At 44.0% G+C, this 27,565-nt stretch overlaps 2 protein-coding genes across 3 annotated transcripts in view; both read left to right on the forward strand.

The window, feature by feature from the left end:
- The first annotated feature begins 899 nt into the window (after window positions 1–899).
- LOC106609905 (sarcoplasmic/endoplasmic reticulum calcium ATPase 2) lies at window positions 900–22,445 on the forward strand. 2 transcript variants are annotated; one of them, XM_082978331.1, is made up of 23 exons: window positions 900–1,313; window positions 2,146–2,265; window positions 2,636–2,653; window positions 2,735–2,817; window positions 3,069–3,173; window positions 3,300–3,438; window positions 7,820–7,986; window positions 8,809–8,964; window positions 9,136–9,277; window positions 9,612–9,778; window positions 9,979–10,067; window positions 10,787–10,889; window positions 11,102–11,233; window positions 11,386–11,511; window positions 11,644–11,865; window positions 12,045–12,156; window positions 12,627–12,868; window positions 13,054–13,274; window positions 13,627–13,829; window positions 14,072–14,157; window positions 14,278–14,411; window positions 14,851–14,968; window positions 19,809–22,445. In XM_082978331.1, the coding sequence occupies exons 2-23, from the start codon at window positions 2,148–2,150 to the stop codon at window positions 20,115–20,117; spliced, it is 3,192 nt and encodes a 1,063-aa protein (XP_082834457.1). In that variant the 5' UTR covers window positions 900–1,313; window positions 2,146–2,147; the 3' UTR covers window positions 20,118–22,445. The 2 variants fall into 2 exon arrangements, with proteins under 2 accessions (XP_082834457.1, XP_082834456.1); XM_082978330.1 differs by having other exon boundaries at window positions 2,636–2,817.
- A 417-nt stretch (window positions 22,446–22,862) lies between these two features.
- slc43a1b (solute carrier family 43 member 1b) overlaps window positions 22,863–27,565 on the forward strand; it is a 36,506-nt gene continuing 31,803 nt past the window's right edge. Inside the window, exon 1 of the mRNA XM_014208952.3 lies at window positions 22,863–23,033. The gene's annotated coding sequence lies outside the window, so the exon portion shown is untranslated. The remainder of the gene's footprint in view (window positions 23,034–27,565) is intronic.

Raw genomic sequence — 27,565 nt, forward strand, 5'->3', positions numbered from 1 at the left:
TTCAGCTGGATTCACCTAGTCAGTTGTCCATGGAAAGCGCAAGCGATCTTAATGTTTTGTATACTCAGTGTATATGTAGCTATACAGACAAGTTTTCATCACTCATTGTGTATTTATTCCTTGTTTTATTATTTTTCGAGTATTTCAATTTTTTCTCAGCATTTTTGGGAAGGGCCCGTGAGTGTTAGTCTATATCTGTTGTTTACGAAGCATGTGACAAATAAAATGTGATTTGATTTGTGTAATAGCCCAGAATACGTGATGTAGGCTAATGTGTTGCGTCAGACTAGCAATAGCCTACTGCTTTTAACGTGACGTCTTACAGAGCAGATAGGTGTGTTTGTGGGTGTGTGTGAGAGAGAGAGAGATGGGGCTGGGGGCACATAATTTCTGACCACATATGACTTTACGTACATATGCGACCAGATATGCCGCGTTCAAAACAACTGGGAACTCGGAAAAATACGAGATGAAATCATGATATCGGTGTTCTTCAGGTCGGAGCTCTAGAAAGAGTCCGATATTGCGCGTCACTCATTAGCCGTAAGACGCATTCTGGTGACAGATGGGCGTTGGGGGAGGGAGCTCTCAGCTTTACCTTTTAATCTACGTCCCGCCTATTTTACTTGACAAACTTTACTATTGGTCAGGGGTAACGCGAAGCGAGTGTCCTTGACGAACCCATTGGGTTGTACAAAAGTCAATCATCTGAAAAACGACTGTCGCACAGCACGTTCATTGGTCAAGCACTGAGCCAAGGGCAAGGTTGGGGTTCCACCCTCCTGCAGCAAATCACCGGTAGGCGTGTTTATGGAAGTTGCTGCAATGTGATTCGCTGTACAGCCATTTCAGTCTAAATCCCAGGTCTCTAATTGGCCTAACTTCTGCTCCTACGATTTCTGCCACTGAAGCACAACTGTGTAATTATGTGGCCTAGCATTAAGTAAAGCGACGGCTATTTAGATAGCTATGACATAGCGGGTGGATTAAAGCGCACGACATCGGTGTTGTAATCTTATATAAAAGTAGGGGAATACGCCTCCAACAAACCTTAGTTGTACCGGAAGAAAATGACTGTTATTCTCTGAAAATGCCTTCCTAATAATTTTCCAGGACGTAACGTTAGCTAGCGATTCAGTGGGAGAGATAGCCAGGCAGTTAATGTAACGTTAGATCGATTTCTCAATTCGTCGTGGGTATTAACGTTTTCTTTTTGTGGTTTTCTAATCCTATTTGTTTTGATATTGTGTTATTTACTCAACGTTTCGGAATTAGTTGTTAGTCAACGCAATACCGGGATACGTATTGCACTGGTAAGTCTCCCTAAATTATTTGAGCGTAAACGTCCCGTGCAAACAGGATTATTCGCTAGTTACCGATTCTGAGAACGCCAGTTAGCAAATGTTAGCATATTGAAGGCGTCGCAGCGGATCGGCCTGGAAGCAGGACATTTACCTTCAATGCAGATATTTAAAAGCTCGTCAACAAGACTGTATCGTTGTATATCAACAAATAGACGACATTACTTTTATTTTATTTGTAAAATAAGGTGAGAATGGTTGACAAACAGTTGACCTGTGTCTGCGTGCTCACTTGAGCTCTGCGTTGGATGCTGCGAAGATGATTCTTTCAGTAACATTCTGAGATTGTGACATTGTATCTTCTTCGAACCATCGATAGATGCAATTTAGCACAATGTAGCACAATTCACGGTTCTAGTATATTACGATGTTGCTAAGTTTACTGTATCGTGTTGAATCCCCTACTGAACCGGAAAAGGTGCTGTAAATCAACCTAATTTACATGCAACAGGTGCAACTGCTCACCTGATACACTATCTAGGCTCGTTTTGTAATGTCCCTAGGCGGTTATTTCGGTCTCAACATTGTCGGTATTTATAATATCAAGTCGGTCCCCATATTGTGGTAATGTTTCATTCAGTGCAGTGAGATCATGAATAGAATGAAATGGAGAGTACACAATTCTCCCCCCCCCCCCCCCCCCTCCATTTTATTACCACTAGTTAAGATTTAATGTTATGTAGGCCTACTGATGTGTTGTGCATCCCCCTTCACACTCTCTCTTTCTCCCTCCATCCTCTCCGTCCGTCTCCACCCCCCTTCTCTCCATCCCGCTCTCCTTCAGGGATGGACAATGCCCATACTAAGACGGTCGAGGAGGTGTTGGGGTATTTCTGTGTGAATGAGTCGACAGGCCTGAGCTGTGAACAGCTGAGGAAGAGCAAGGAGAGATGGGGCCCAAACGGTATGTCCTAGTTTGTGACCTAAATGACACTATTACCTATGTAATGCGCTGCTTTTGACCAGCGCCTATAGGACTCAGTTCACTATTTTTGACCAATGTAGGAAATAGGTGCCATTTGGGACACTGCCCTAACCCTTCACTCCTAATCCTTAACCCTTGACCCCTATTTCACCCTTAAATTAAATAAACGCCAGACTTTTACTCTCACCAGTATTCAATTGTTTCAATGATTATTATAAAGTAATGACACCCAAGTTAGGCCTATGTTTAGTAATGTGATGATGATATTGATGATGGCTGATAATAGCAATGTTATTACTATGTTTATAACAATCTCTTTCTCTCTTGATTTCTGAACTCCATGATGCAGAGTTACCGGCAGAAGAAGGTAAGATGTTTATTATCTCTCTCTGTTTGCTCTCTCTCTCTGTCCCCTGCATTTACATTCTTTCCATCTCTGTGTTTCCAGGGAAGTCACTATGGGAGCTGGTCCTGGAACAGTTTGAGGATCTGTTAGTTCGTATTCTTCTGCTGGCTGCCTGCATCTCCTTCGTAAGGACACACACACAAAGACAACCAGAACAAACACTATTGTAAATACTGTAACTTTACAGTAAATGGCTAAGTTACAGCCTACCCAAAGCCAGTCAGACATATGTTTATAGCTATTTCAATATGTTGTTCTGAGAATTACTATTCACTCTTTATATCCTCACAGTATTACCATCCATGTCACATACTCTCTTGGTTCTTGAAAACACATTCCTCTTTAACCTCTCTCTTCTCTCTCTCTTTTCTGACAGACTCTTGCCTGGTTCGAGGAAGGAGAGGGGACCATCACAGCCTTCGTGGAACCCTTCGTCATCCTCCTCATCCTCATCGCCAACGCTATCGTCGGGGTGTGGCAGGTAAAGTCAGTGTTTTGACATGTTGCAACAGTGCGTGTTCCTTCCTAAGTGTGTGTGTGTTCATGCATAAACAAGTTTATTCATGTCCGAGATGATGTGTGTTCATTCGCGTGTGTGTGATTCCAGGAGCGAAATGCTGAGAACGCGATCGAGGCGCTGAAGGAGTATGAGCCTGAGATGGGGAAGGTGTACCGACAGGACAGGAAGAGTGTCCAGAGGGTCCGGGCTAAGGACCTCGTACCTGGGGACATAGTGGAGGTGGCAGGTAGGCAGAACTACAAATCCCAGAGTCCTCTAGGGACCACAGTGTTCTACACTATAACTGATAACATTGTTGCGGTACTATAGCAGGTAGGCAGAAAAATCCCACCATCCTCTAGTCATGGGGCCCAAGTGTATTTTAGAAGAACAGCAACTCCAAAAAAACACACCTATGATATTGAGGTACTATAGCAGGTAGGAGAAAAGACTACAAGTTCTGTAACTCCTGAAAGGTCCCTAGTGTTCTATATATCATGCCTGGGGAGTAGAGATACAGCGAAGGTGGCAAGTGTGTAGGGGGAAACAAAAACTACAAATCCCATAACCATTTAGTAAATCCCATACCCAAAGTGTTCTATTATTGACCGAGTTGTTTAAACGTAAAAAAAAAAAATGTTTAGTTACCCTTGACATTTTTTTATCTGTATGGGTTGGATCTTAGCCCTCTTGCATCATCATGGAAATCAAAGAAGAAATGTTTTATGGGAAATTAACCTCTATGGGCTAGGTGGGACGCAAGCGTCCCACCCGTGGTGCACTCCATCAACAGCAGGTGCATTTCAAGAGCGGCAAATTTGAATCCAAATAAATGTCAAAATTCAAATTTTTCAAACATACAACTATTTTACACCCTTTGAAAGATAAACATCTCCTTAATCTAACCACGTTTTACGATTTCAAAAAGGTTTTACGGCGAAAGCATACATTTAGAGTATGTTAGGACAGTACATTTACAAGAGTTGTGTGTAATGTTTTGTCAATTCAAAGACAGGGTCACCAAAACCATAAAACCAGCTAAAATGATGCACTAACCTTTTACAATCTCCATCAGATGACACTCCTAGGACATTATGTTAGACAATGCATGCATTTTTAGTTCTATCAAGTTCATATTTATATCCAAAAACAGCGTTTTACTATGGCATTGATGTTGAGGAAATCGTTTTCCTCCAATAACCGGCAGTCAAGTCAGCGTCACAAATTAAATAATTAAAATTAGAAAACATTGGTAAAATATTATATTGTCATTTAAAGAATTATAGATTTACATCTCTTGAACGCAATCAACTTGCCAGATTTAAAAATAACCTTACTGGGAAATCACACTTTGCAATAATCTGAGCACTGCGCCCAGAAAAATACGCGTTGCGATACAGACTAGACGTCATGTTGGGGAGATCTAAAATCGAAAATACTATGTAAATAATCCATTACCTTTGATTCTCTTCATCAGATGTCACTTCCAGGTATCACAGGTCCATAACGAATGTAGTTTTGTTCAAAAAAGCTCATCATTTATGTCCAAAAATCTCCGTCTTGTTAGCACATGATCTAAGCCAGCCGGACTTCTCGTCATGAACGAGGGGAAAAAATATATTTACGTTCGTTCAAACATGTCAAACGTTGTTATAGCATAAATCATTAGGGCCTTTTTTAACCAGAACATGAATAATATTCAAGGTGGACGAATGCATACTCTTTTATAACGTATTGGAACGAGGGTACCCAACATGAACTCGCGCGCCAGGTGTCTGATGGGCCATCATCGTTCCATGGCTCTTGTTCGGTCAGATCTCCCTCCAGAAGACTCAAAACACTTTGTAAAGGCTGGTGACATCTAGTGGATGCAATAGGAAGTGCCAAAATATTCCTCAGCCCCTGTGTTTTTCAATGGGATAGGTTTAAAGGTAATACAACACATCAGGTATCCACTTCCTGTCAGAAAATGTCTCAGGGTTTTGCCTGCCAAATGAGTTCTGTTATACTCACAGACACCATTCAAACAGTTTTAGAAAATTTAGGGTGTTTTCTATCCATATGTAATAAGTATATGCATATTCTAGTTACTGGGTAGGAGTGGTAACCAGATTAAATCGGGTATGTTTTTTTTATCCAGCCGTGTCAATACTGCCCCCTAGCCCTAACAGGTTAATCATTTAATCAAGGTGCTGTCAGTTGATGTGATATTCGAAGAGGACTACAATACCCAATATCCCTGCATCTTGATAAGCTCTGGGAATGAGGCCAGACGAGTTCAGCGACGCTAACCTTTCTTTTCCAAATATTTCCTCAAACTTTTTACAGATATCTGATTGAAAATGCAGTTTGGGGGTCAGTTTCACATTTCTGTGTGACTTTTAGCGACAACACAGTTCGAAGGGTTAAGACCGCCCCAATTGTCGAATCCTCAAGGCGCTCCGTTTCTATTCTTAGAGCTTCAAAGAAGTAACAGAGGAAATGGGGGTTGAGTGTGTTTTTTATTTGTGTGTGACTCAGAGAGATTCACAGTGGCGATGTTTGGCTTAAAGAGCATGGGAACTTTGTGACACCAATCACAGTTTACCAAGCGGAACACTGGGGGATGCGTCCCAAATGGCACCCTATTCCCTTTTATAGTGCGCTATTTTTGACCAGAGCTAAGGAATAGAGTGCCATTTGGGAATCATCCATGGAGGATTGTTAAAAAAACGTAACGCACTGTTTATCTCATCAATCATCACATCGCTGCCTGTCTGTCCCTCTGAGCCAATGATCTTGCTGGGTTTGAGATGTTTACCAATTAATTTGGTTGATTGACAGGTCATAAATAAATAAAACAGCAGTTATGTGGAAATAAGAGGATAATAGTCTATGGGCTTTAGTTTACTAAACTTATTTTTGCTATTTTCACAACCATAATTATCAACGCTGTTGCTGGCATGGGCGGTAAAGGGCTGGGTTTTAATGAATTAACAAGTTTAGGGTGTGTCGAGGCTTGGCCCTTCACTGGCCAATCAGAAACGTGCTCCATGGCGAAATATGTGGTTGCTTTAAGTTGTGTATTTACGGTCTTTTATGTATTGCCTTGGAATCAACTCCAATTCCAATGTTAGTCTGTTTATAGTTTGTTCAACAGCTTACAGAAACTTAATAACAAAATGTAGACCTATCCCATCTTTGCTAAATTCAGTATGTCAACTTGACCCTGTTTACATTCCACTTTGTTCTAAGAAATTGCATGGCTTCAATGTGGAAATATACACAAGTTGAAACAACTTGTTTTAAATACAGTAGCTGGACAAAGGTCCACTATAAAGGGAGAATGTCCGCTCACCTTTTTTAAACTGCTACCAAATATGTTTTATATACAATACCGTTCAAAAGTTTGGGGTCACTTAGAAATGTCCTTGTTTTTGAAAGAAGAGCACTTAAAAAAATTTTTTTGTCCATTTTAAAATAACATCAAATTGATCAGCAATACAGTGTAGACATTGTTAATGTTGTAAATAACTATTGCAGCTGGAAACGGCAGATTATTTTATGGAATATCTACATAGGCGTACAGAGGCCCATTATCAGCAACCATCACTCCTGTGTTCCAATGGCACGTTGTGTTAATCCAAGTTTATCATTTTAAAAGGCTAATTGATCATTAGAAAACCCTTTTTATTTTAGCACAGCTGACAACTCTTGTCCTGATTAAAGAAGCAATACAACTGGCCTTCTTTTGATTAGTTGAGTATCTGGAGCATCAGCATTTGTGGGTTCAATTACATGCTCAAAATGGCCTAGACACAAAGACCTTTCTTCTGAAACTCGTCAGACTATTCTTGTTCTGAGAAATGAAGGCTATTCCATGTGAGAAATTGCCAAGAAACTGAAGATCCCCTACAACGCTGGGTACTACTCCCTTCACAGAACAGCGCAAACTGGCTCTAACCAGAATAGAAAGAGGAGTGGGAGGCCCCGGTGCACAACTAAGCAAGAGGACAAGTACATTAGAGTGTCTAGTTTGAGAAACAGACTCCTCACAAATCCTCAACTGGCAGCTTCATTAAATAGTACCCGCAAAACACCAGTCTCAACCTCAACAGTGAAGATGTGACTCCGGGATGCTGGCCTTCTAGGTTCCTTTGTCCATGGTCTGTGTTCTTTTGCCCATCTTAATCTTTTATTTTTATTGGCCAGTCTGAGATATGGATTTTTCTTTGCAACTGCCTGGAAGGCCAGCGTCCCGGAGTTGCCTCTTCACTGTTGACGTTGAGACTGGTGTTTTGCGGGTACTATTTAATGAAGGTGCCAGTTGAGGACTTGTGAGGCGTCTGTTTGCTTACAGTTGACCGGGGCAGCTCTAGCAGAGCAGAAATTTGACAGACTGACTTGTTGGAAAGGTGGCATCCTATGACGGTGCCACGTTGAAAGTCACTGAGCTCTTCCGTATGGGCCATTCAACTGTCAATGTTTGTCTATGGAGATTGCATTGCTGTGTGCTCCATTTTTAAACTCCTGTCAGCAATGGGTGTGGCTGATCTAGCCAAATCCACTAATTTGAAGGGGTGTCCACATATTTCTGCAATGTAAGACTTGAACCATCACCTCCCCCATTCTGCCCCTTTTTCCCCCAGTGGGTGATAAAGTCCCAGCAGACATCCGGCTGACCTCCATCCGCTCCACCACACTGCGAGTGGACCAGTCCATCCTGACGGGGGAGTCTGTGTCGGTGATCAAACACACAGACCCAGTGCCTGACCCGCGAGCCGTCAACCAGGACAAGAAAAACATGCTGTTCTCTGTAAGTGGGAGAGGGAGTGTGTGTGTGTGTGGGGGGGTTTAGTTCATTATCTGATTAGGAATAGACCAGCCCAGCATGCTGGAGTAAGGCCTCAAGCCAAAAGGTGCACATTTGTTTGTGTAAGTGTAGAAGAGCGAGTGTGCGTTTTATTGATCTAATGGGAGATATGGCGTGAGAGAGGAACCAGAACTCAGGACCGTGTGTGCGTGCACTGGGATGCTTTGATGCGAGTGTTGAAGGTCTGACTCAACCATTTGTTGAATAAAACATCACTCGCATTGTTTGCACAGGACACATACAAAAACACAATATACTGCGTGATGTAATCTACTAAAGCGCTCCTAATACACTTCTGAAGAGGCAGGTGAACGAGCTTCAAGACCACTCAGTCTTCCAGGTTAATGTACTGATAGTGGAGCAATCGAACTGGACCATCGAGGGCTGTGTTGGTACTAGACCTACACCCACGTACTGATTCTGTTCTGTATATCACTAAGCGATACCGAATGTGCGAGATGCATGTCGTTGATCCCCACGCCACCTATATAGTCAAAACACAATTAGTGATTTATAATACATCTACCCTATGAGCACAAGACGTTGGAAACACTTTGTGGTTTAAATGTCTTTGACAAAATGTTGAAAATACAGTATCTATTTCTGGTTGAAAAGACGTCTTTCTGCTCTTGTGTTGACTGTGTAATCCATACATTTTCTCTGACTCGTTTTTCTATTTGATCTGGAAAAGTATGCTGCTTTACAGATCAAACTCATGTAGTAGTTAGTGTACCAACACATTGCTTTGTATCATTGTTGTTCCAGGGCACCAACATTGCGGCGGGCAGGGCTATAGGTGTGGTGGTAGCTACAGGGGTGCAGACTGAGATCGGGAAGATTCGTGACGAGATGGCTGCTACAGACCCAGAGAGAACACCGCTGCAGCAGAAACTGGACCAGTTTGGAGAACAGCTGTCCAAGGTACAAGGACTTTCCTTCTCTTCCCTCTTTCTTTCCCTCATTCCTTTTATTTTTGATCTGTCAGCTGTATTGTTCTTAACTGACTTGCCTAGTTAAATAACAAAAAATATATTTTTTTAAATTGTGAGTGGCAGTGCTGTGATTACAGGCTCTCTCTCTCCCTCCCTCTAGGTGATCACAGTGATCTGTGTGGCAGTTTGGGGTATCAACGTTGGCCATTTCAATGACCCGGTCCACGGTGGCAGCTGGCTCAGAGGGGCTGTCTACTACTTCAAGATCGCTGTGGCACTGGCTGTAGCTGCCATCCCTGAGGGTACGTGATGGGACCAACCACCTCTCTCTCTTCTCTCCTCTCTCTTTCCTCTCTCTCCTCTCTCTCTTTTCTTATCTCCTTCTCTGCCTCTGTGTGACACACACAAAGTAGAGCATGAGTCAATTCCATTCTATTCTGAGCAATTTAAACCAAAATGAATTCTCTCAAGACCGCTCCTCTCTGTGTCCATGTAGACTCTAACTCGATAAATAGATTGATCAGTGTACTTTAGTTACATGACTCGGAGGAACCATTATGGAACCATATATTTAACCCTGCTAACCGTCCCTTCACCCTATTCAATCTTGCCCCCCCCCCCCCCCCCCCGCTGCAGGCCTACCCGCTGTGATCACCACCTGCCTGGCTCTGGGGACCAGACGCATGGCCCGGAAGAACGCCATCGTCCGCAGTCTGCCCTCTGTGGAGACCTTGGGCTGCACCTCGGTCATCTGCTCCGACAAGACTGGTACCCTCACCACCAACCAGATGTCTGTCCACCGGGTGAGAGGGGGAGGGAGGGAGGGGAAAAATGTAGATGGGAGAAGAGTAACCACTTGGGTTCCCTGGAGCTGACCTGAAATTGGAATGGTTTGGCATGTTGATTGACAGACACTCAGCCTGATGCTGACCTAACCTTACTGATTGTGACAATGAGTGTGTATTTTCTAACCCGGTCTGTCTGTATCTGCATGTGTGTGTAGATATTTGTTGTGGACAGTGTGTCAGGGGAGCAATGCGCCCTGAGTGAGTTTTCGGTGACTGGATCGACTTACGCCCCGGAAGGGGAAGTGTGAGTGCCTTTAACCTTTTAACCCTTAACTGATGATTGCCACGTTCAAGGTAACTGGGAACTCATGAACAAAACGAGCCCAGACTGGGAAAAATCGCTTTGAATGGTCATCCAACATGAAATTCCATGTCAGAAACTCTGGCATCTCTCTAGAGCTCCGAAATTCTGACCTGAAGATTAGGGACATCATGATCTGACCTCGTTTCTTTGTTCCCAGTTATCTTGAAAGCGCTAGATGTCATGACAAATCACTCATCCCCAATTTTACTAGGACTGTCTGAGCGGGGGGGGGGGGAAACTGAAAACTAGCTGTTATTGGCAGAGGGGTTTGGAACTCTTTCTTATTGGTGTATTAACTAATTTTTACCGCCTGGTGATGTCACCAGGCAGGCCAAAACTCCATCCCACCAAAATAGGCTGAAATTTCAGGCAGTCTTGTCAAATGGACATGATAATTTTTCACAATTTCCATTTTATTCCAACCTCAGTGTGGAAATTTAAGATGCTGAGAAATGTTATCTTTCTAATATTTGGTTCCCCTCTACTACTTTCTTTCTCTGGTGTCCTTCTCCCCCTCTTCTGGCTTTTCACAATCCCTTACTTCTCACTCCATCTTTCCCCTTTCTCTCTTACACTCTCTCCCTCTTATCTCTCTCCATGTCATCTTCCATATCCACCCTTAACTCTCTTCTCCTTGTCCTTCTCTCTCTCTCCCCCAGGTATAAGGATGAGACGGTAGTGAAGTGTAGTCAATATGAGGGCCTGGTGGAGATGGCCTCCATCTGTGCTCTGTGTAACGACTCCTCTCTAGACTACAACGAGGTGAGAACAGCGCCAGCCTACTTTGCGCACTACACTGCACACCGTAACCACTGCACTGCACACCATGATACACACAAATGTCCATGGACAGACACTTCTTAGTTCTAGTCCTGGAGAGCTACTTTTTTTGTTCCAGTCCAGTAGCATCTGTTTGGAATAATACATTCAAATAATATCCTTGTTGACCCTTAACCTGTGGTTGTGTGTCCCAGTCTAAGGGTGTGTATGAGAAGGTAGGCGAAGCCACAGAGACGGCCCTGTGCTGTCTGGTGGAGAAGATGAACGTGTTCGACACAGACCTCCGAGGACTGTCCGCTGTCGAGAGAGCTACTGCCTGCTGCTCGGTGTGTGTGTGTGTCTGTAATATAAAAAATCTGTCTGTGTTTTTGAAAAAATCTCTGTGTACCATTTGAGATGTGCTGACCTAATTTACCTCCTGGCAGGATGATTGAATGATTTATGTCCTCTATCTCCCTCCCTCTATCCTCTCCATCAGGTGATTAAACAGTTGATGAGGAAGGAGTTGACGTTGGAGTTCTCTCGTGACAGGAAGTCCATGTCAGTGTTCTGTTCTCCCAACAAGCTCAGCCGCTCTGCCACTGGGGCCAAGATGTTTGTCAAGGTCAGCTCTCTCTCTCGCTCTCTCTCTCTCCGTTCTTTCTTGTCATTTCTGTTCCTTACGCGTTTCTTTCATCTGAGCTCTTTCTCTAACACTCTCTCCTCACTTTGTATCAACTTGTCGCCTCTCTCCCAGGGAGCTCCGGAGAGCGTGCTGGAGCGCTGCCGTTGGATCCGGGTGAACGGGGGCGCGCGGGTGCCCATGACACCAGCCGGGCGGGAGCAGCTCCAGGGGACCGTCAGGGAGTGGGCCACGGGGCGGGACACCCTCCGATGCCTCGCCATGGCGACCCGGGACTCGCCCCCTGAGATACGCTCCCTCAACCTGGAGAACTCGGCTACCTTCGCCGACTACGAGGTGAGTGATTTTTTTAGGATCATTTCATCCTTTGTGTTATTATGCACTTTTTATTCATCTCTTTTATTGCTTTTTGACTATAAAGTGTGTTGTGGATTTTTTAAAGGCACTTCAAATACAGTTTTATTTGATTAGCGTTAAATAAACAACAATGCCCCCCCCCCCCCCCCTCCCCCCAGTCGGACCTGACCTTCGTGGGCTGCGTGGGGATGCTGGACCCCCCCAGGAAGGAAGTACTTGGTGCGGTCCGCATGTGTCGACAGGCTGGCATCCGGGTCATCATGATCACAGGTATGACACGCCTCGCACCCACTCCCTCTGTTTGTTGTGTTGTGATACATGTTTGTTGGATGGGAAGACGCATAATCCAAGGGGATTCAATGAAGTCAACTGAACAGAATTTCTAGCCTCACACTCACCTACCTTAAAATGATATTGTAACGTGAAAGGCCGGGACGATACCAGCATTGGAATATGTTTTTCAATGGCAAAAAGGAATACACGATGCAGACAACTTTTTTTTTTGTCCTTTAAAAAGCTGCTGTATGTCAAATATTGTATGCTTTAGCTTGGAAAATGAAATAAATGTGACATTAGGGCTTTTTTCCTCTAAGTTAAATCCGTTTTGTTTACTTGGCACGACACTATCGAGTATCACGTTACTGGTATCGGCCCCGCCCTTATAACGCGGTTTCAAACCGTTTTACCTGCTGGGTGTCATCTCTCCATCTAACGTCTTACCTCTAAACTCACCCCCCCAGGTGACAACAAGGGCACGGCCATGTCCATCTGTCGTCGCGTGGGCATCATCACGGAGGAGGAGGAGGAGGCGGGCAGGGACGACCCGTTCTCAGGGGGCCTGACGGGGAGGGAGTTTGACGAGCTGCCCCCCCACCTCCAGAGGCAGGCCTGTCGTACCGGGCGCTGCTTTGCCCGTGTGGAACCCACGCACAAGAGCCGCATCGTGGAGTACCTACAGAGCCTCGATGACATCACAGCCATGGTGAGAGGGCTGTGTTTAGGGGGTTGGTGAACGTGTCTCTCGTTTGGCAGCAGCGTCCCTGTCTAGGTCTCTACTTTGTGACACTCAAAAAGGCATGTTTGCATTGTGTGGGGCCTTTCAATGCGTTTCCTCCCTGTTTTGACTCACCGCCTGTTCTTGCCCCCTCCCATCCCACTCTCCCCCAGACTGGTGATGGAGTAAATGACGCGCCAGCCCTGAAGAAGGCCGAGATCGGGATCGCCATGGGTTCAGGCACGGCTGTGGCCAAGTCCGCCTCCGAGATGATCTTAGCTGATGATAACTTCTCTACCATCGTAGCGGCTGTAGAAGAGGGCAGAGCCATCTACAACAACATGAAACAGTTCATACGATACCTCATCTCTTCCAACATAGGAGAGGTTGTCTGGTGAGGATAGGGGGATGAGAGGGATGGGTTAGAGGAGAGGAAGGGAAAGCCATCTATAACAAAACGGAACAGTTTATACTTAGAGGTTGTATGGTGTGGAGAGGGGGATGGAAACGGGGGAGGGAGAGAGGGTGGTGGGCTTATGGTTATAAATAAAGGGGAAGGATAACAGAACAGTGGTGCACATTTAGGAGAGGATTAGTTTTTAGGTCAGGTGACAATAGGGAGAAGGAAAATTTAAAAAGGAGAGATGGTTGAAGGGTTTAACTTGAGGGAAAATAGTGGTCTGGGACAGTGAGAGAGGATTTCTGAATTATTATGTTGTATCCCTCTCTCACCCTCTTCCCTCCAGTATTTTCATGACCGCTGCTCTGGGCATGCCCGAGGCCCTGATCCCAGTCCAGTTGCTGTGGGTCAACCTGGTGACAGACGGCTTCCCGGCCACTGCCCTGGGCTTCAACCCCCCTGACCTGGACATCATGTCCCGCCCCCCACGCTCCCCCAAGGAGCCACTCATCTCCGGATGGCTCTTCTGCAGATACCTCATTGTCGGATGTGAGTAAATCTAGTATATCTCGATCTATATCTATGGCAGATACCGCATTGTGAGGTTATAGATTATGAACAGACAGGGTTTTTGTATTTTGAACTTGTATACTTTGCAGAGGTAGCCTCGTGAGCACTTTGTGACAGATGTATTTGTAAACCACTAACATTTGGACGATTGATTGATTTTACGTCACAATATCAGCTGGGATTCTAGAATATACACATCTAACCTTTGACCTCTCTCTCAGGCTATGTGGGAGCAGCCACAGTAGGAGCGGCAGCCTGGTGGTTCATGGCAGCACACGACGGACCCAAACTCTCCTTCTACCAACTGGTAAGAACACGTCCCTCTCTTCTCTCACTTCTCTTACTTTACCGTCTCTAACCTCCGACCTCTCACTCCCTCCCCATCTCGCTCTTTTGTTGTTGTTGCTCTCTCTCTCTCTCCTCTCAGTCCCACTATCTCCAGTGCAGTGAAGGCCACGGGGAGTTTGCCGGGGTGCAGTGCTCGGTGTTCGAGTCTCCCTACCCCATGACCATGGCCCTGTCTGTGCTCGTTACCATAGAGATGTGTAACGCCCTCAACAGGTACGCTACTAAAACTGCAACTCCCAACGATTCCTTGCGGCACTTAGCATCGGTCATAGAGATCATTATTTATGACGCGACACAGAACAGGTTTAGTTCTCGTACGATAACATTTCTATTTATTAGTCACAGTACATTCTACATGTATGAATAGCAACTATAAAGTTCATTCAGTTCTGTTGCATTTGTTGTCCACCTTTTGCTCTTTTCAATCAGACATAAATGTTTAAGTCAAATTAAACAAAAAAAATGATCATGATATGCGTGATTATTCAATTGAGTACAGATTTATATCAGATTATTTAGTATAAGTGTGGATATTTTACTGACATCTGACTTTGTACTGATATCCAGAGTTCTGTTGTTAGTATCAATATTTTATTGGCATCTTTTGCGTTTGTACTGGTCCATCTCTGAGCGCTGCTGTGTGTGTCCTCAGTCTGTCGGAAAACCAGTCCTTGCTGAAAATGCCTCCTTGGTCCAACCCCTGGCTGGTGGGAGCTATCTGTCTCTCCATGGCGCTCCACTTCCTCATCCTCTACGTTGACCCCCTGCCTGTAAGTCTGTGTGTGTGTTTGTTCATCTGGCATAATTTTGTCAACAACAATAACATATTAGTCAAACACCTATTTTTCAGTGGCAATTGTCGTGACTATAACTGACTAAATAGACTCAAAAAAAATAAACTAAATGAAAATAAGTTTTCATTTCAGTTGACTAAAACGAGACCAGATGAAATCTCTGACTACTAAATGGACTGGAAAATAAATGTGGGAGAGCTTTTCAGCGACGTGCACAATTAATATTAGCAGCACAGATGCGCAGGGAAGGATGCCCCAGACCCGGCACAGTACACACAGCCTACATCCGCTGGTGAGCTGCAGGGGAGTTAGCGTTGAGTGTGAGCAGAGAGGGGCTCCGCTCTGGCTCCCCCTCCGATTATACACGTTGTGGTGGCGACTCTTGCTTCCCCGTAGCTAACCAGTCACCACCAGCCTTCTAGTTAATTACCCTTTGCCTGGTTAACTAGTATGGGCTATGTGGGACGCTAGCATCCCACCTGCGGGACACAGCCAGTGAAATAGCAGGGCGGCAAATTCAAAACAGCAATCTCATTCAAATTTCTCAAACATACAACTATTTTACACCATTTTAAAAATACACTTCTTCTTAATCCAACCATGTTGTCTGATTTCAAAAAGGCTTTACGGCGAAAGCAAAACATTAGATTGTTAGGACAGTGCCTAAAAAATAAAAGCCACACAGCCATTTTCCAAGCAAGGACAGGCGTCACAAAAACAGAAATACAGCTAAAATTAAGCACTAACCTTTGGTGATCTTCATCAGATGGCACTCATAGGACTTCATGTTACACAATACATGTATGTTTTGCTCGATAAAGTTAATATTTATATCCAAAAACCCCATTTTACATTGGCCCGTAATGTTCAGAAATGGTTTTCCTCCGAAAACTTCCGGTGAATGAGTACATCAATTTATAGAAATACTCATCATAAACGTTGATAAAATATTAAACTGTTATTCAAAGAATTATAGATAAACATCTCCTTAATGCAACTGCTGTGACAGATTTTCAAAAAAGCTTCACGGGGAAAGCACACTTTGCAATAATCTGAGTACTGCGCTCAGAAAAAGACATCAAGCAATACAGATACCCGCCATTTTGGAGTCATCTAAAATTATAAATATTCACTTAGCTTTGATCTTCATCAGAATGCACTCCTAGGAATCCCAGGTCCACAATAAATGTTGTTTTGTTCGATAAAGTCCATCATTTATGTCCTTTTTGTTAGTGCGTTCAGTAAGCTACTCCAAATGTAGGAAGCGCGGACAAAATTTCATGACGAAAAGTAAAAAAAAAAGTTATATTTACGTTCGTAGAAACATGTCAAATGATGTATAGCATCAATCTTTAGGGCCTTTTTAACATCAAAGTTCAATAATATTCCAACCGGACGATTCAAATGTCTTCAAAAATGTAATGGAACACAGCTACCTCTCACGTGAACGTGCGCAACTGAGGCCATGTCATTCTCTCGGTCATCACACTCCAGGAGGTCTTGTTCGCTCTCTGTTCACTGCAAAAGCCTGAAACAACGTTCTAAAGACTGTTGACATCTAGTGGAAGCCTTAGGGTTCATTTGCACTTCCTAAGTCACTGTGTACTGAATAGGCCCAGTCTTGAAAAACTACAAACCACTTCCTGGTTGGATTCTTTTCTCAGGTTTTTGCCTGCCATATGAGTTCTGTTATACTCACAGACATCATTCAAACAGTTTTAGAAACGTCAGTGTTTTCTATCCAAATCTACTAATAATATGCATATCCTACATTCTGAGCCCGACTAGTAGGCAGTTTAATTTCCGAATACTGCCCCCTGTCACTAAAAAGTTAAGAAACACAAGCTGCTTTATAAAATTAAAAGCAACTTTAATAGTAAAACAACAACCGGGCTATGCTTTTCTCCCTTGAGTAGGCTGTAGAAAAGAAGACACTTTTTGAAAAAAAAATGTCTTGCTCAACCCTCCCTCTTTTCCCACTAAATTTCATATACAGGTTCTGTAACCAACGTAGCCAAGCTTCCCTCTTTTCCCACTAAATTTCATATACAGGTTCTGTAACCAACGTAGCCAAGCTTCCCTCTTTTCCCACTAAATTTCATATACAGGTTCTGTAACCAACGTAGCCAAGCTTCCCTCTTTTCCCACTAAATTTCATATACAGGTTCTGTAACCAACGTAGCCAAGCTTCCCTCTTTTCCCACTAAATTTCATATACAGGTTCTGTAACCAACGTAGCCAAGCTTCCCTCTTTTCCCACTAAATTTCATATACAGGTTCTGTAACCAACGTAGCCAAGCTTCCCTCTTTTCCCACTAAATTTCATATACAGGTTCTGTAACCAACGTAGCCAAGCTTCCCTCTTTTCCCACTAAATTTCATATACAGGTTCTGTAACCAACGTAGCCAAGCCTCCCTCTTTTCCCACTAAATTTCATATACAGGTTCTGTAACCAACGTAGCCAAGCCTCCCTCTTTTCGTCAGAATGACTTGATTATCCGTTCAAAAGACATGACCCATAATTCCGCCACTACATTTTTTTCTTCTTTCTGTCGTGCATTGGCAGGCCGCATGTCACATTCATAAAGCATATTGTGGGCCGTTCTAAAACTAGTTGACTAAATTCCGCATCCCACTACGCTATATCTGACTGGGTAACACGGACTCTGACTTCAGCCACTCGGACTTGAGCACAGGGGACTTGGGAATTGATTCGGACTCGAAGTTTAGTGACTCTACCACATCACTTGGCGAAACAGTCATTAGCTCCCATTCTACTTCTGAACATCAATGTGGCTGGGGCGTCTGGAACCTTGTTATCAATGGCAATGATGCAACCGCGTGATGGAGGTACAACCATACTACTTTGCGGCATCATCTGGCGATGGTGCTTCTCTCATTCCTTCTGTCTCTTGCTCTCTGCGTTTGTCTGTTTGTTTAGTGTGTAATATCTATGTAGGCTTAATTAGGAATTTACATGGCCAGATAATTCTTATAAACTTTTCTTTCAGGACCCTGTCTTTTCATAGATAATTCGTAAAAATCCAAATTACCTCAGATCTTCATTGTAAAGGGTTTAAACACTGTTTCCCCATGCTTGTTCAATGAACCATAAACAATTAATTAACATGCATCTGTGGAACGGTCGTTAAGACACTAACAGCTTACAGACGGTAGGCAATTAAGGTCACAGTTATGAAAACTTAGGACACTAAAGAGGCCTTTCTACTGACTCTGAAAAACACCAAAAGAAAGATGCCCAGGGTCCCTGCTCATCTGCGTGAACGTGCCTTAGGCATGCTGCAAGGAGGCATGAGGACTGCAGATGTGGCCAGGGCAATAAATTGCAATGTCCGTACTGTGAGACTCCTAAGACAGCGCTACTGGGAGACAGGATGGACAGCTGAACATCCTCGCAGTGGCAGACCACGTGTAACAACACCTACACAGGATCGGTACATCCGAACATCACACCTGTGGGACAGGTACAGGATGCTACAACAACTGCCCGAGTTACACCAGGAACGCACAATCCCTCCATCAGTGCTCAGAATGTCCGCAATAGGCTGAGAAAGGCTGGACTGAGGGCTTGTAGGCCTGTTGTAAGGCAAGTCCTCACCAGACATGGGCACAAACCCACCGTTGCTGGACCAGACAGGACTGGCAAAACGTGCTCTTCACTGACGAGTCGCGGTTTTGTCTCACCAGGGGTGATGGTTGGATTTGCATTTATCGTCGACGGAATGAGCGTTGCACAGAGGCCTGTATTTTGGAGCGGGATCGATTTGGAGGTGGAGGGTCCGTCATGGTCTGGGGCGGTATGTCACAGCATCATCGGACTGGGGTTGTTGTCATTGCAGGCAATCTCAACGCCGTGCGTTACAGGAAAGACATCCTCCCTCATGTGGTACCCTTCCTGCAGGCTCATCTTGACATGACCCTCCAGCATGACAATGCCACCAGCCATACGGCTCGTTCTGTGTGTGATTTCCTGCAAGAAAGGAATGTCAGTGTTCTGCCATGGCCAGCGAAGAGGCCGGATCTCAATCCCATTGAGCACGTCTGGGACCTGTTGGATCGGCGGGTGAGGGCTAGGGCCATTCCCCCCCCCCCCCCCAGAAATGTCCGGGAACTTGCAGGTGCCTTGGTGGAAGAGTGGGGTAAAATCTCTCAGCAAGAACTGGCAAATCTGGTGCAGTCCATGAGGAGGAGATGCACTGCAGTACTTAATGCAGCTGGTGGCCACACCAGATTACTGACTGTTACTTTTGATTTTGACCCCCCCCCCCACACCCAATTTGTTCAATATCTGTTAGTCACATGTCTGTGGAACTTGTTCAGTTTATGTCTCAGTTGTTGAATCTTATGTTCATACAAATATTTACACATGTTAAGTTTGCTGAAAACAAACGCAGTTGACAGTGAGGATGTTTTCTTTTTTTGCTGAGTTTATATAATAGTATTCTTATTTATGCTTTGTGGAAGAATATGATCTCATGCAGAAAAATATCTTGGTAGGACAAGGTTATGTATGTTTATATTTACTATAGGTTAATGAGGCAATACAAATGTGATGTGGCTAAAATGAAAGGACATTTTACTTGACCAAAATGGCCCATTGTTTTCATTATTTTGACAGACTAGACTAAATCATTATTCAAATGACAAAAATGGGACTAAGACTTTGAATAAAAAAAAGTGCCAAAATTACCTCTGCTGAACAGTGAAGTGTGTGTGTGTTACATTGTGCTCTCCGATATCTCATTGTCTAACCACCACTTGCCTTCTCTCTCCCTTCCCTTCTCTCCCATCTAGGTGGTGTTCCAGATCCGCCCACTGTCGTGGCCACAGTGGGTTGTAGTCCTCAAGATGTCCCTGCCCGTCATCTTCATGGACGAGGCCCTTAAGTTCCTGGCCCGGAACTGGATTGAGCCGGGTACCGACGTGGAGCGCCAGGAGGAGGAGCGGGAGCGCCGGCGGAGGGGTCAAGGGCCAGGGGGCATGACCGCCTCCGTAAGCAGGGCGTTCAAGGGCGTGTCCTGGTCGTTCGTTTTAATGTCGTTCCCTCTATTGGTCTGGATTTACAGCCTAGACTCTGATATTACTAACATGTTCTATGAGTGACGGGGAGAAGAGGGGGTGGGAGGGGTTTGGTGAATGAATGAAAGGGAAGGAACTATAAAATAAATAGGGGAGCAAGTTGAGGTGAAGATGGAGTGCAGGGAAAGAAAAATAAAAAAACACATTTTTGGAGGGATAAAGCCAGGGATGGAGGGATGAAAGGTGAACAATCTGAGATGGTGAGAGAAAGAGGGATACACAGGAAGTGAAGAGGAGGGAGCTGATATATCCTAGCTCAGCACGCTGACTTTTTTAATACGGCCCTGATTGTGAGGGATTTTACAAAACTCAAGGTCCTATTTAATCAAGCCTGGTTTAACGAGTTACCGGAATAGGTCTTGAGAATATCACTCCTCTTGTGCAGAAAGAACACACGTTTGGGTTCACGTAGCTCCTTGACAACATCATTTTTACAATGTGGGACAAACCAGAGAAGAAACGCAATTTTGTAGTTGATTCAAACAATCTTTCTGGCTGCTCAGAGTGAGTGTTTATTTTTTTCCAATTTAACTTCTCCCCAGAAAGCTTATTTGATTGAATATGGCTTTTGCTTGTGTCTTGAACTCTCTCCTGCATATTTATTCAATTTTGAAAGGTAAATTCCTGTCCATAGATGATTTCTAACATGAGATAGTACTTATTAATTTCATTCCAGTTTCTCTACCTGTAAGGTGACAGGTGGGAAGGTAGAGAGAAAGCGAGGGAGAGAGAAGCTTCTTCAGTCCAGTCTAGGGAATGGAGGGATGACTGGACGAAAAGCGAGAAAGGGAGAGCTGAAGAATCTTCCAGCATCAGTCAGACTGGCCACACACTGACATTCCAGCCAGCTTCAGAAATACAATCAATAATCAATTAACATTTGATTTAATTTAGATGTCATCAAACAGTGTCTAGAGAAGAGGACAGCAGAGTTACTTATTTAATGTGTATTTCCTAGGGTTATGGGCTGGCAAAGTTGAATTTTGAAAAGTAAAAGATTTTTCGTTCGTTTTCACTGCACTATTCATATTTATTAACGACACTGAATTGTGTTTTCTTTTTTTGATTTCTGTCAGATTTTTCTATGCCCAACTTCTTTGCTACAGAATGGATGTTGCTGCCATGTATGGTTCTGATAAGGAGACAAAGGGTATGATGCCATAAAGAGTAGCCAACCTTCTTTATCATCATGCATGTTTGAGATTGACTACTGGTACATTGCAGATGGACTGCTCAGAATCACTGATCTCCAAATCACCTTGCATTCTAAATAACTACTCATTATGTGATCAAGATTAGCGATTCTGTGCTGTGCCTTGCTCAAACACATCCTCCTCAAACAGGCTGACTGTTGATCTATACTAGAACTGTCCAGGTTGGGTAGTAATGGGCTTTAGGTGCAGGCTTGGCAACTTTTTACGTGACCAGATTCGTTCTGATGTCCTCCACACGATTTCAGCTTGGAACTGCGTCCTTAAAGTTATGTCACAATCCTCACGTAGGCCTAGAAGTAGTCGACTTGCCTCTCCGGAAGGCTCCAACATCTCTGACATTGTTTTCAGGCTGAGAAATTGCATCATATTTTAGCTAGGCTACTCTACCATTCTACTAGTTGACCCTGTGTGTTGATGGTCTTAACAGCCACTGTGACATCGCACCATGAACTAAAGGTACAAAGATGTGTCGTCTGCTTATGTGGACACCAATACCACTTCCCCTATAGTAGTGGGTTTGTTAGGGCTGGGAAAACTTTTGTATTTTATTTACTACACACCAAATTTGCTTACTCCCCCCCCCACCCCCCACCCCCAAGACTTGCAACATTGTTTTTAGTTATGATTTGATATAAGTACTACGGTAATTCGGATTAATTGTCGCTGTGGAATCTGTATTACCCCTACTGTGCTATTTTATTTTCTGAATGTAGTAAAGGGTGGGGGGGGGGGAGTTATTATTAAAATCATTAATAGGTGTAAGAATGAGAGGAGTGGAAAAGGGGGATTAGGGAGGAGAAGAGGGGCAGTCTGACAGGGTGGCTTTACAAAAGAAAGGGATGAGGGAGAGATGCTGAGAGAAGAGGTCTCTTTTCTTTCCATCTCTCTGTTTCCCTACTAGCATTCTGACTGTCTTCATCTGAAACCAATAAGCAAAATAATTATTAAACTAACGACTTCAAAGAAATACACATTGAGTGGAGTTATTGGAACTTTTTTAACATTTTCTTTTGACTGAATTAAAGTGGGAATGTATTTTGTTTATTGTAAATTGTTCCATTGCTGTCTGTCACATTACTGCTATTTCAAATATGGAAAATGCTTTATGGGATGAAAACAATAAAATTGTTAATTTAAATGTACGTTTCTGTGGTTGCTGATTTTACAGTTAGGGGTCAGAGCAGTGTAATGATATACATGGCTGTGGTTATTCTTCACATTGTAAAGCCATGGTGTGTCTCAATATGGCCCCTCACCATGTAGTCCAGGGTTTCCCAAACTCCTACATTGGGAAACCCTGATGTTGGCTAACCTCACCAGGAAAGACTTTATGCTGTTTGTTAGTGTATATATATTTTTATATCGCCGCAAGGTGGCGCAGTAGAGCAGGGTTTGAAGATTTGACAGCTGTGAAGTACCACTGACAACTGGGCGTACATGCGTAAATGGAAATTCGTTGCGGCGTGTGTGTGTGTGTGTGTGTGTGGGGTGGGGGGTTTATCTAGACCGTAGGAAGGAGAGAGGAGGGGTTTAAAACCATGCAGATGTAATGAAGTTGTGACGAGGAACTAACCGAATGGAAAGTGAAGTTTCACAAGACCAACAGTAACTGACTGTGTAACGTGTTAGCAACACATGAACACTTTAAGTCCCGCTTTTTTTCACTAAAGAAGGGAAATAAACCATTTACCATAGATATCAATTCTTTCAGGGATTAGCGTCTGAAGTAAGTCATTTCCATCATATTTTTTGGTTTTGCATGTTCAGAAATGTTAATCTTTTGTGTCTGTGGTAAGAGGAATTTGACTTTACGCACATGGCACAAGACTTCTCTTGAATATTCGTTTTTTCCCCTCATTCTATTTCATTCTTATATTACATAGTTTTTCATTTGTTATCCTATTAATGTACATGCCTTTTGTGTAGACAGAGTGACAAGGATGATTTTATATCAGTTTGCACAATGCTAAAGTTAATATGTTGACACTATTATGTTTGGCGCTAATTATATACACATCACAAATTTGGTCTTGACACGTTTCAGGTGTCGTTTGGCCATAAGAGTAGTATAATGGAGGGTGACCAGTAGATTGTTTATAGTCAACTTTGTATATTTGGAAATGGGTCCAGATTTGAACGCGGCACTGGCCAGTCCATGCGCTGTGCACGTAAAAGGTGTCACCACCGGTGTCACCTGGACGCAGCTGTTAGTGCGCACACAGGGGACCAAGAGGAGAGGTCAAGTGACTGGCCGCACTAGGGGAAACAGCTGAGAGTGAGTGACAGAGAGAGAGGTGGGGCGGTTTTACCACCCCTGGTTTTAGGAAGAGATCTGTGACCATCCATTTTAACTCCATATTACTACTAGTAGTAAACCAACCTATGACCATGCCAACAGCACCAATCAACCAGGGCCACAGACTTGGTTGTGATGCAAACATTCTATGACATGTCATCTCTTTCTCACTGGACACACTTCACAGTTAGTTGGTGTCAGTAGACTGATCTGTTCATCACATGGCCAGTGAATGGTGGTGCCAGTGTTAACATATGGTGTATTTACTTTGCCTTAACTGGTGTCTACAGCAGGAATTGGAAATTCAGCAACTCTTGGAGGACAGTGGAAGTTGATAAAAGGGCTTCTTTATTATTAGTTTACCAATAAAGAAGATCTTTATCAACTTCCACTGTCCTCCAAAAGTTGCTGAATTTCTGAGAATGCTGCTTTTTTAAATCAAATAAAATGTTATTGGTCACATACACATGTTTAGCAGATGTTATTGCGGGTGTAGTGAAATGCTTGTGTTCCTAGCTCCAACAGTGCAGTAATATCTAACAATTCACAACAATACACACAAGACATACAACCTAAAAGTAAAAGAATGGAATTAAGAAATATATAAATATTAGGACAAGCAATGTCGGAGTCCGGAGTATAAATATAAATATATGATGGAATGAATAGACATTATGGACAGTATGTGGAGAGAATATTTAGTATATATGTAGAATACGTAGGATAGAATAGTATTTATACAGCAATGGTTGAATGGGATGGACTTGACTCGAATACAGTATATACATATGAAATGAGTAAAACAGTATGTAAGCATTATTAAGGTGACCAGTGTTCCATTATTAAAGATACCAGTGTTCCATGTCTATGTACAAAGGTCAGCAGTCTCTAAGATGCAGGGTTGAGTAATCGGGTGGTAGCCGGCTAGTGACAGTGACTTAAGTTCATGGCAGGGTACTGGGTGAAGAACAAAAAAACACACAAAAATACTCCAAAGTTGCTTAGGAGCTAGAAGCAGAGCTGCTATGTCTGTTGGTACCATCTTCCTGCTGAAGGGAAAGATAATTCATTGACAGACCATTTCCCCTTTTTCCCCTTTGGTTCCACTGGCACACTAAACAAAAAATGACTTATGACCAGTGCCTGAATTGGGCCAGTACACACCAGTAATATGTACAGGCTCCTCTATAAACAGTACCAGCACCCATTTTAGTCCACATCAAGCAACATCTCCCTGTTTTTTGTTTAGTCATTTAGCAGACACTCTTATCCAGAGCAACTAGGGTTAAGTTCCTTGCTCAGGGACACAGCAACAGATTTTTCACCTAGTTGGCTCTGGGATTCAAACCAGCAACCTTTCGGTTACTGGCCCGATGCTCTAAACCGCCGTCTCCATCTGAGTGATGGTTGGAAGTGACGTGACATCCCGTTGGTGATCGTCGTTATAGCAATCATAACACGACCAGCCAGACAGACAGTCAGTCAGTCATTGTGGACAGGACTCGTGTGGCGGGTGCAGTCTCTCTGGATGCATCCCAAACGGGCACCCTATTCCCTACATAGTGAACTATAAAGGGAGTAGCGTGCCATTTGGGGCCATCCTCTATCTGTCCCTGGCAAGGTTGAGATACAACTTTATCTGTTCTGCTGGGGGGCATCGGGGTGAAAAGAATCAGAGAGACAGACAGACGAAAGAGATGAAGACCGAAATAGTAAGGGGAGAGAGATCAACAAAATGGACAGGGGAGGGGGATTCTTCAGAGGGGGTCTCCTCAGATCCGGCGCCAGGAGACAATGAAGTTACAAAGATAAAAGAAAATATGTTTTTTCCGATGGCATGATCCGGAGACACTGATGACATCATCGGGTGTGAATCATGTGATTTTAGCCAACTATGAGCAGGCAAAGATTACTTACGACCACGTCTATATGACATAAGTATATTGTATCTGGAATGTGCTCATACTGAACCCAAACAGAAAAAAACATGTAATTTAACCTTTATTTAACTAGGCAAGTCAGTTAAGAAAAAAATCTTATTTACAATGACGGCCTACACCGGCCAAACCCGGACGACGCTGGGCCAATTGTGTGCCGCCCTATGGGACTCCCAATCAGGGCCGGTGATTGGGAGTCCCATCCCCAGATCCTCAAAAAGTTCTACAGCTGCACCATTGAGAGCATCTTGACCGGTTGCATCACCGCCTGGTATGGCAACTGCTCGGCATCTGACCGTAAGGAGCTACAGAGGGTAGTGTGTACGGCCCAGTACATCATTGGGGCCAAGAGTCCTGCCATCCAGGACCTAAACTCAGCAAAAAAAGAAACGTCCTCTCACTGTCAACTGGGTTTATTTTCAGCAAACATAACATGTGTAAATATTTGTATGGACATAACAAGATTCAACAACTGAGACATAAACTGAACAAGTTCCACAGACATGTGACTAACAGAAATGGAATAATGTGTCCCTGAACTAAGGGGGGGGTTAAAATCAAAAGTAACAGTCAGTACCTGGTGTGGCCACCAGCTGCATTAAGTACTGCAGTGCATCTCCTCCTCATGGACTGCACCAGATTTGCCAGTTCTTCCTGAGAGATTTTACCCCACTCTTTCACCAAGGCACTTGCAAGTTCCCTCACATTTCTGGGGGAATGGCCCTAGTCCTCACCCTCCGATCCAACAGGTCCCAGACGTGCTCAATGGGATTGAGATTCGGGCTCTTCGCTGGCCATGGCAGAACACTGACATTCCTGTCTTGCAGGAAATCACACACAGAACGAGCAGTATGGCTGGTGGCATTGTCATGCTGGAAGGTCATGTCAGGATGAGCCTGCAGGAAGGGTACCACATGAGGGAGGAGGATGTCTTCCCTGTAACGCACAGCGTTGAGATTGCCTGCAATGACAACAAGCTCAGTCTGATGATGCTGTGACATACCGCCCCAGACCATGACGGACCCTCCACCTCCAAATCGATCCCGCTCCAGAGTACAGGCCTTGGTGTAACGCTCATTCCTTCAATGATAAACGCGAATCCGACCTTCACCCCTGGTGAGACAAAACCGCGACTTGTCAGTGAAGAGCACTTTTTGCCAGTCCTGTCTGGTCCAGCGACAGTGAGTTTGTGCCCATAGGCGACGTTGTTGCCGGTGATGTCTGGTGAGGACTTGCCTTTCAACAGGCCTACAAGCCCTCAGTCAAGCCTCTCTCAGCCTATTGCGGACAGTCTGAGCACTGATGGAGGGATTGTGCGTTCCTGGTGTAACTCGGGCAGTTGTTGTTGCCATCCTGTACCTGTCCCGCAGGTGTGATGTTCGGATGTACCGAGCCTGTGCAGGTGTTGTTACACGTGGTCTGCCAAGGCGAGGACGATCAGCTGTCTCCTTGTAGCGCTGTCTTAGGCGTCTCACAGTACGGACATTGCAATTTATTGCCCTGGCCACATCTGCAGACCTCATGCCTCCTTGCAGCATGCCTAAGGCACGTTCATGCAGATGAGCAGGGACCCTGGGCATCTTTCTTTTGATGTTTTTCAGAGTCAGTAGAAAGTCCTCTTTACTGTCCTAAGTTTTCATAACTGTGACCTTAATTGCCTACCGTAAGCTGTTAGTGTCTTAACGACCGTTCCACAGGTGCATGTTCATTAATTGTTTATGGTTCATTGAACAAGCATGGGAAACAGTGTTTAAACCCTTTACAATGAAGATATTTGGATATTTACGAATTATCTTTGAAAAGACAGGGTCCTGAAAAAGGGATGTTTCTTTTTTTACTGAGTTTATATACTAGACAGTGTCAGAGGAAAGCCCACAAAATGTTCAGATACTCCAGTCACCCAAGTCATAGACTTTTTCTCTGCTACCCACACGGCAAGTGGTACTGGAGCGCCAAGTCTAGTACCAAAAGGCTCCTTAACAGCTTCTACCCCCAAGCCATAAGACTCCTGAACAATTAATCAAA

This window comes from Salmo salar, chromosome 08, assembly GCF_965601325.2.
Source record: "Salmo salar chromosome 08, fSalSal1, whole genome shotgun sequence".
NCBI lineage: Eukaryota > Metazoa > Chordata > Actinopteri > Salmoniformes > Salmonidae > Salmo > Salmo salar.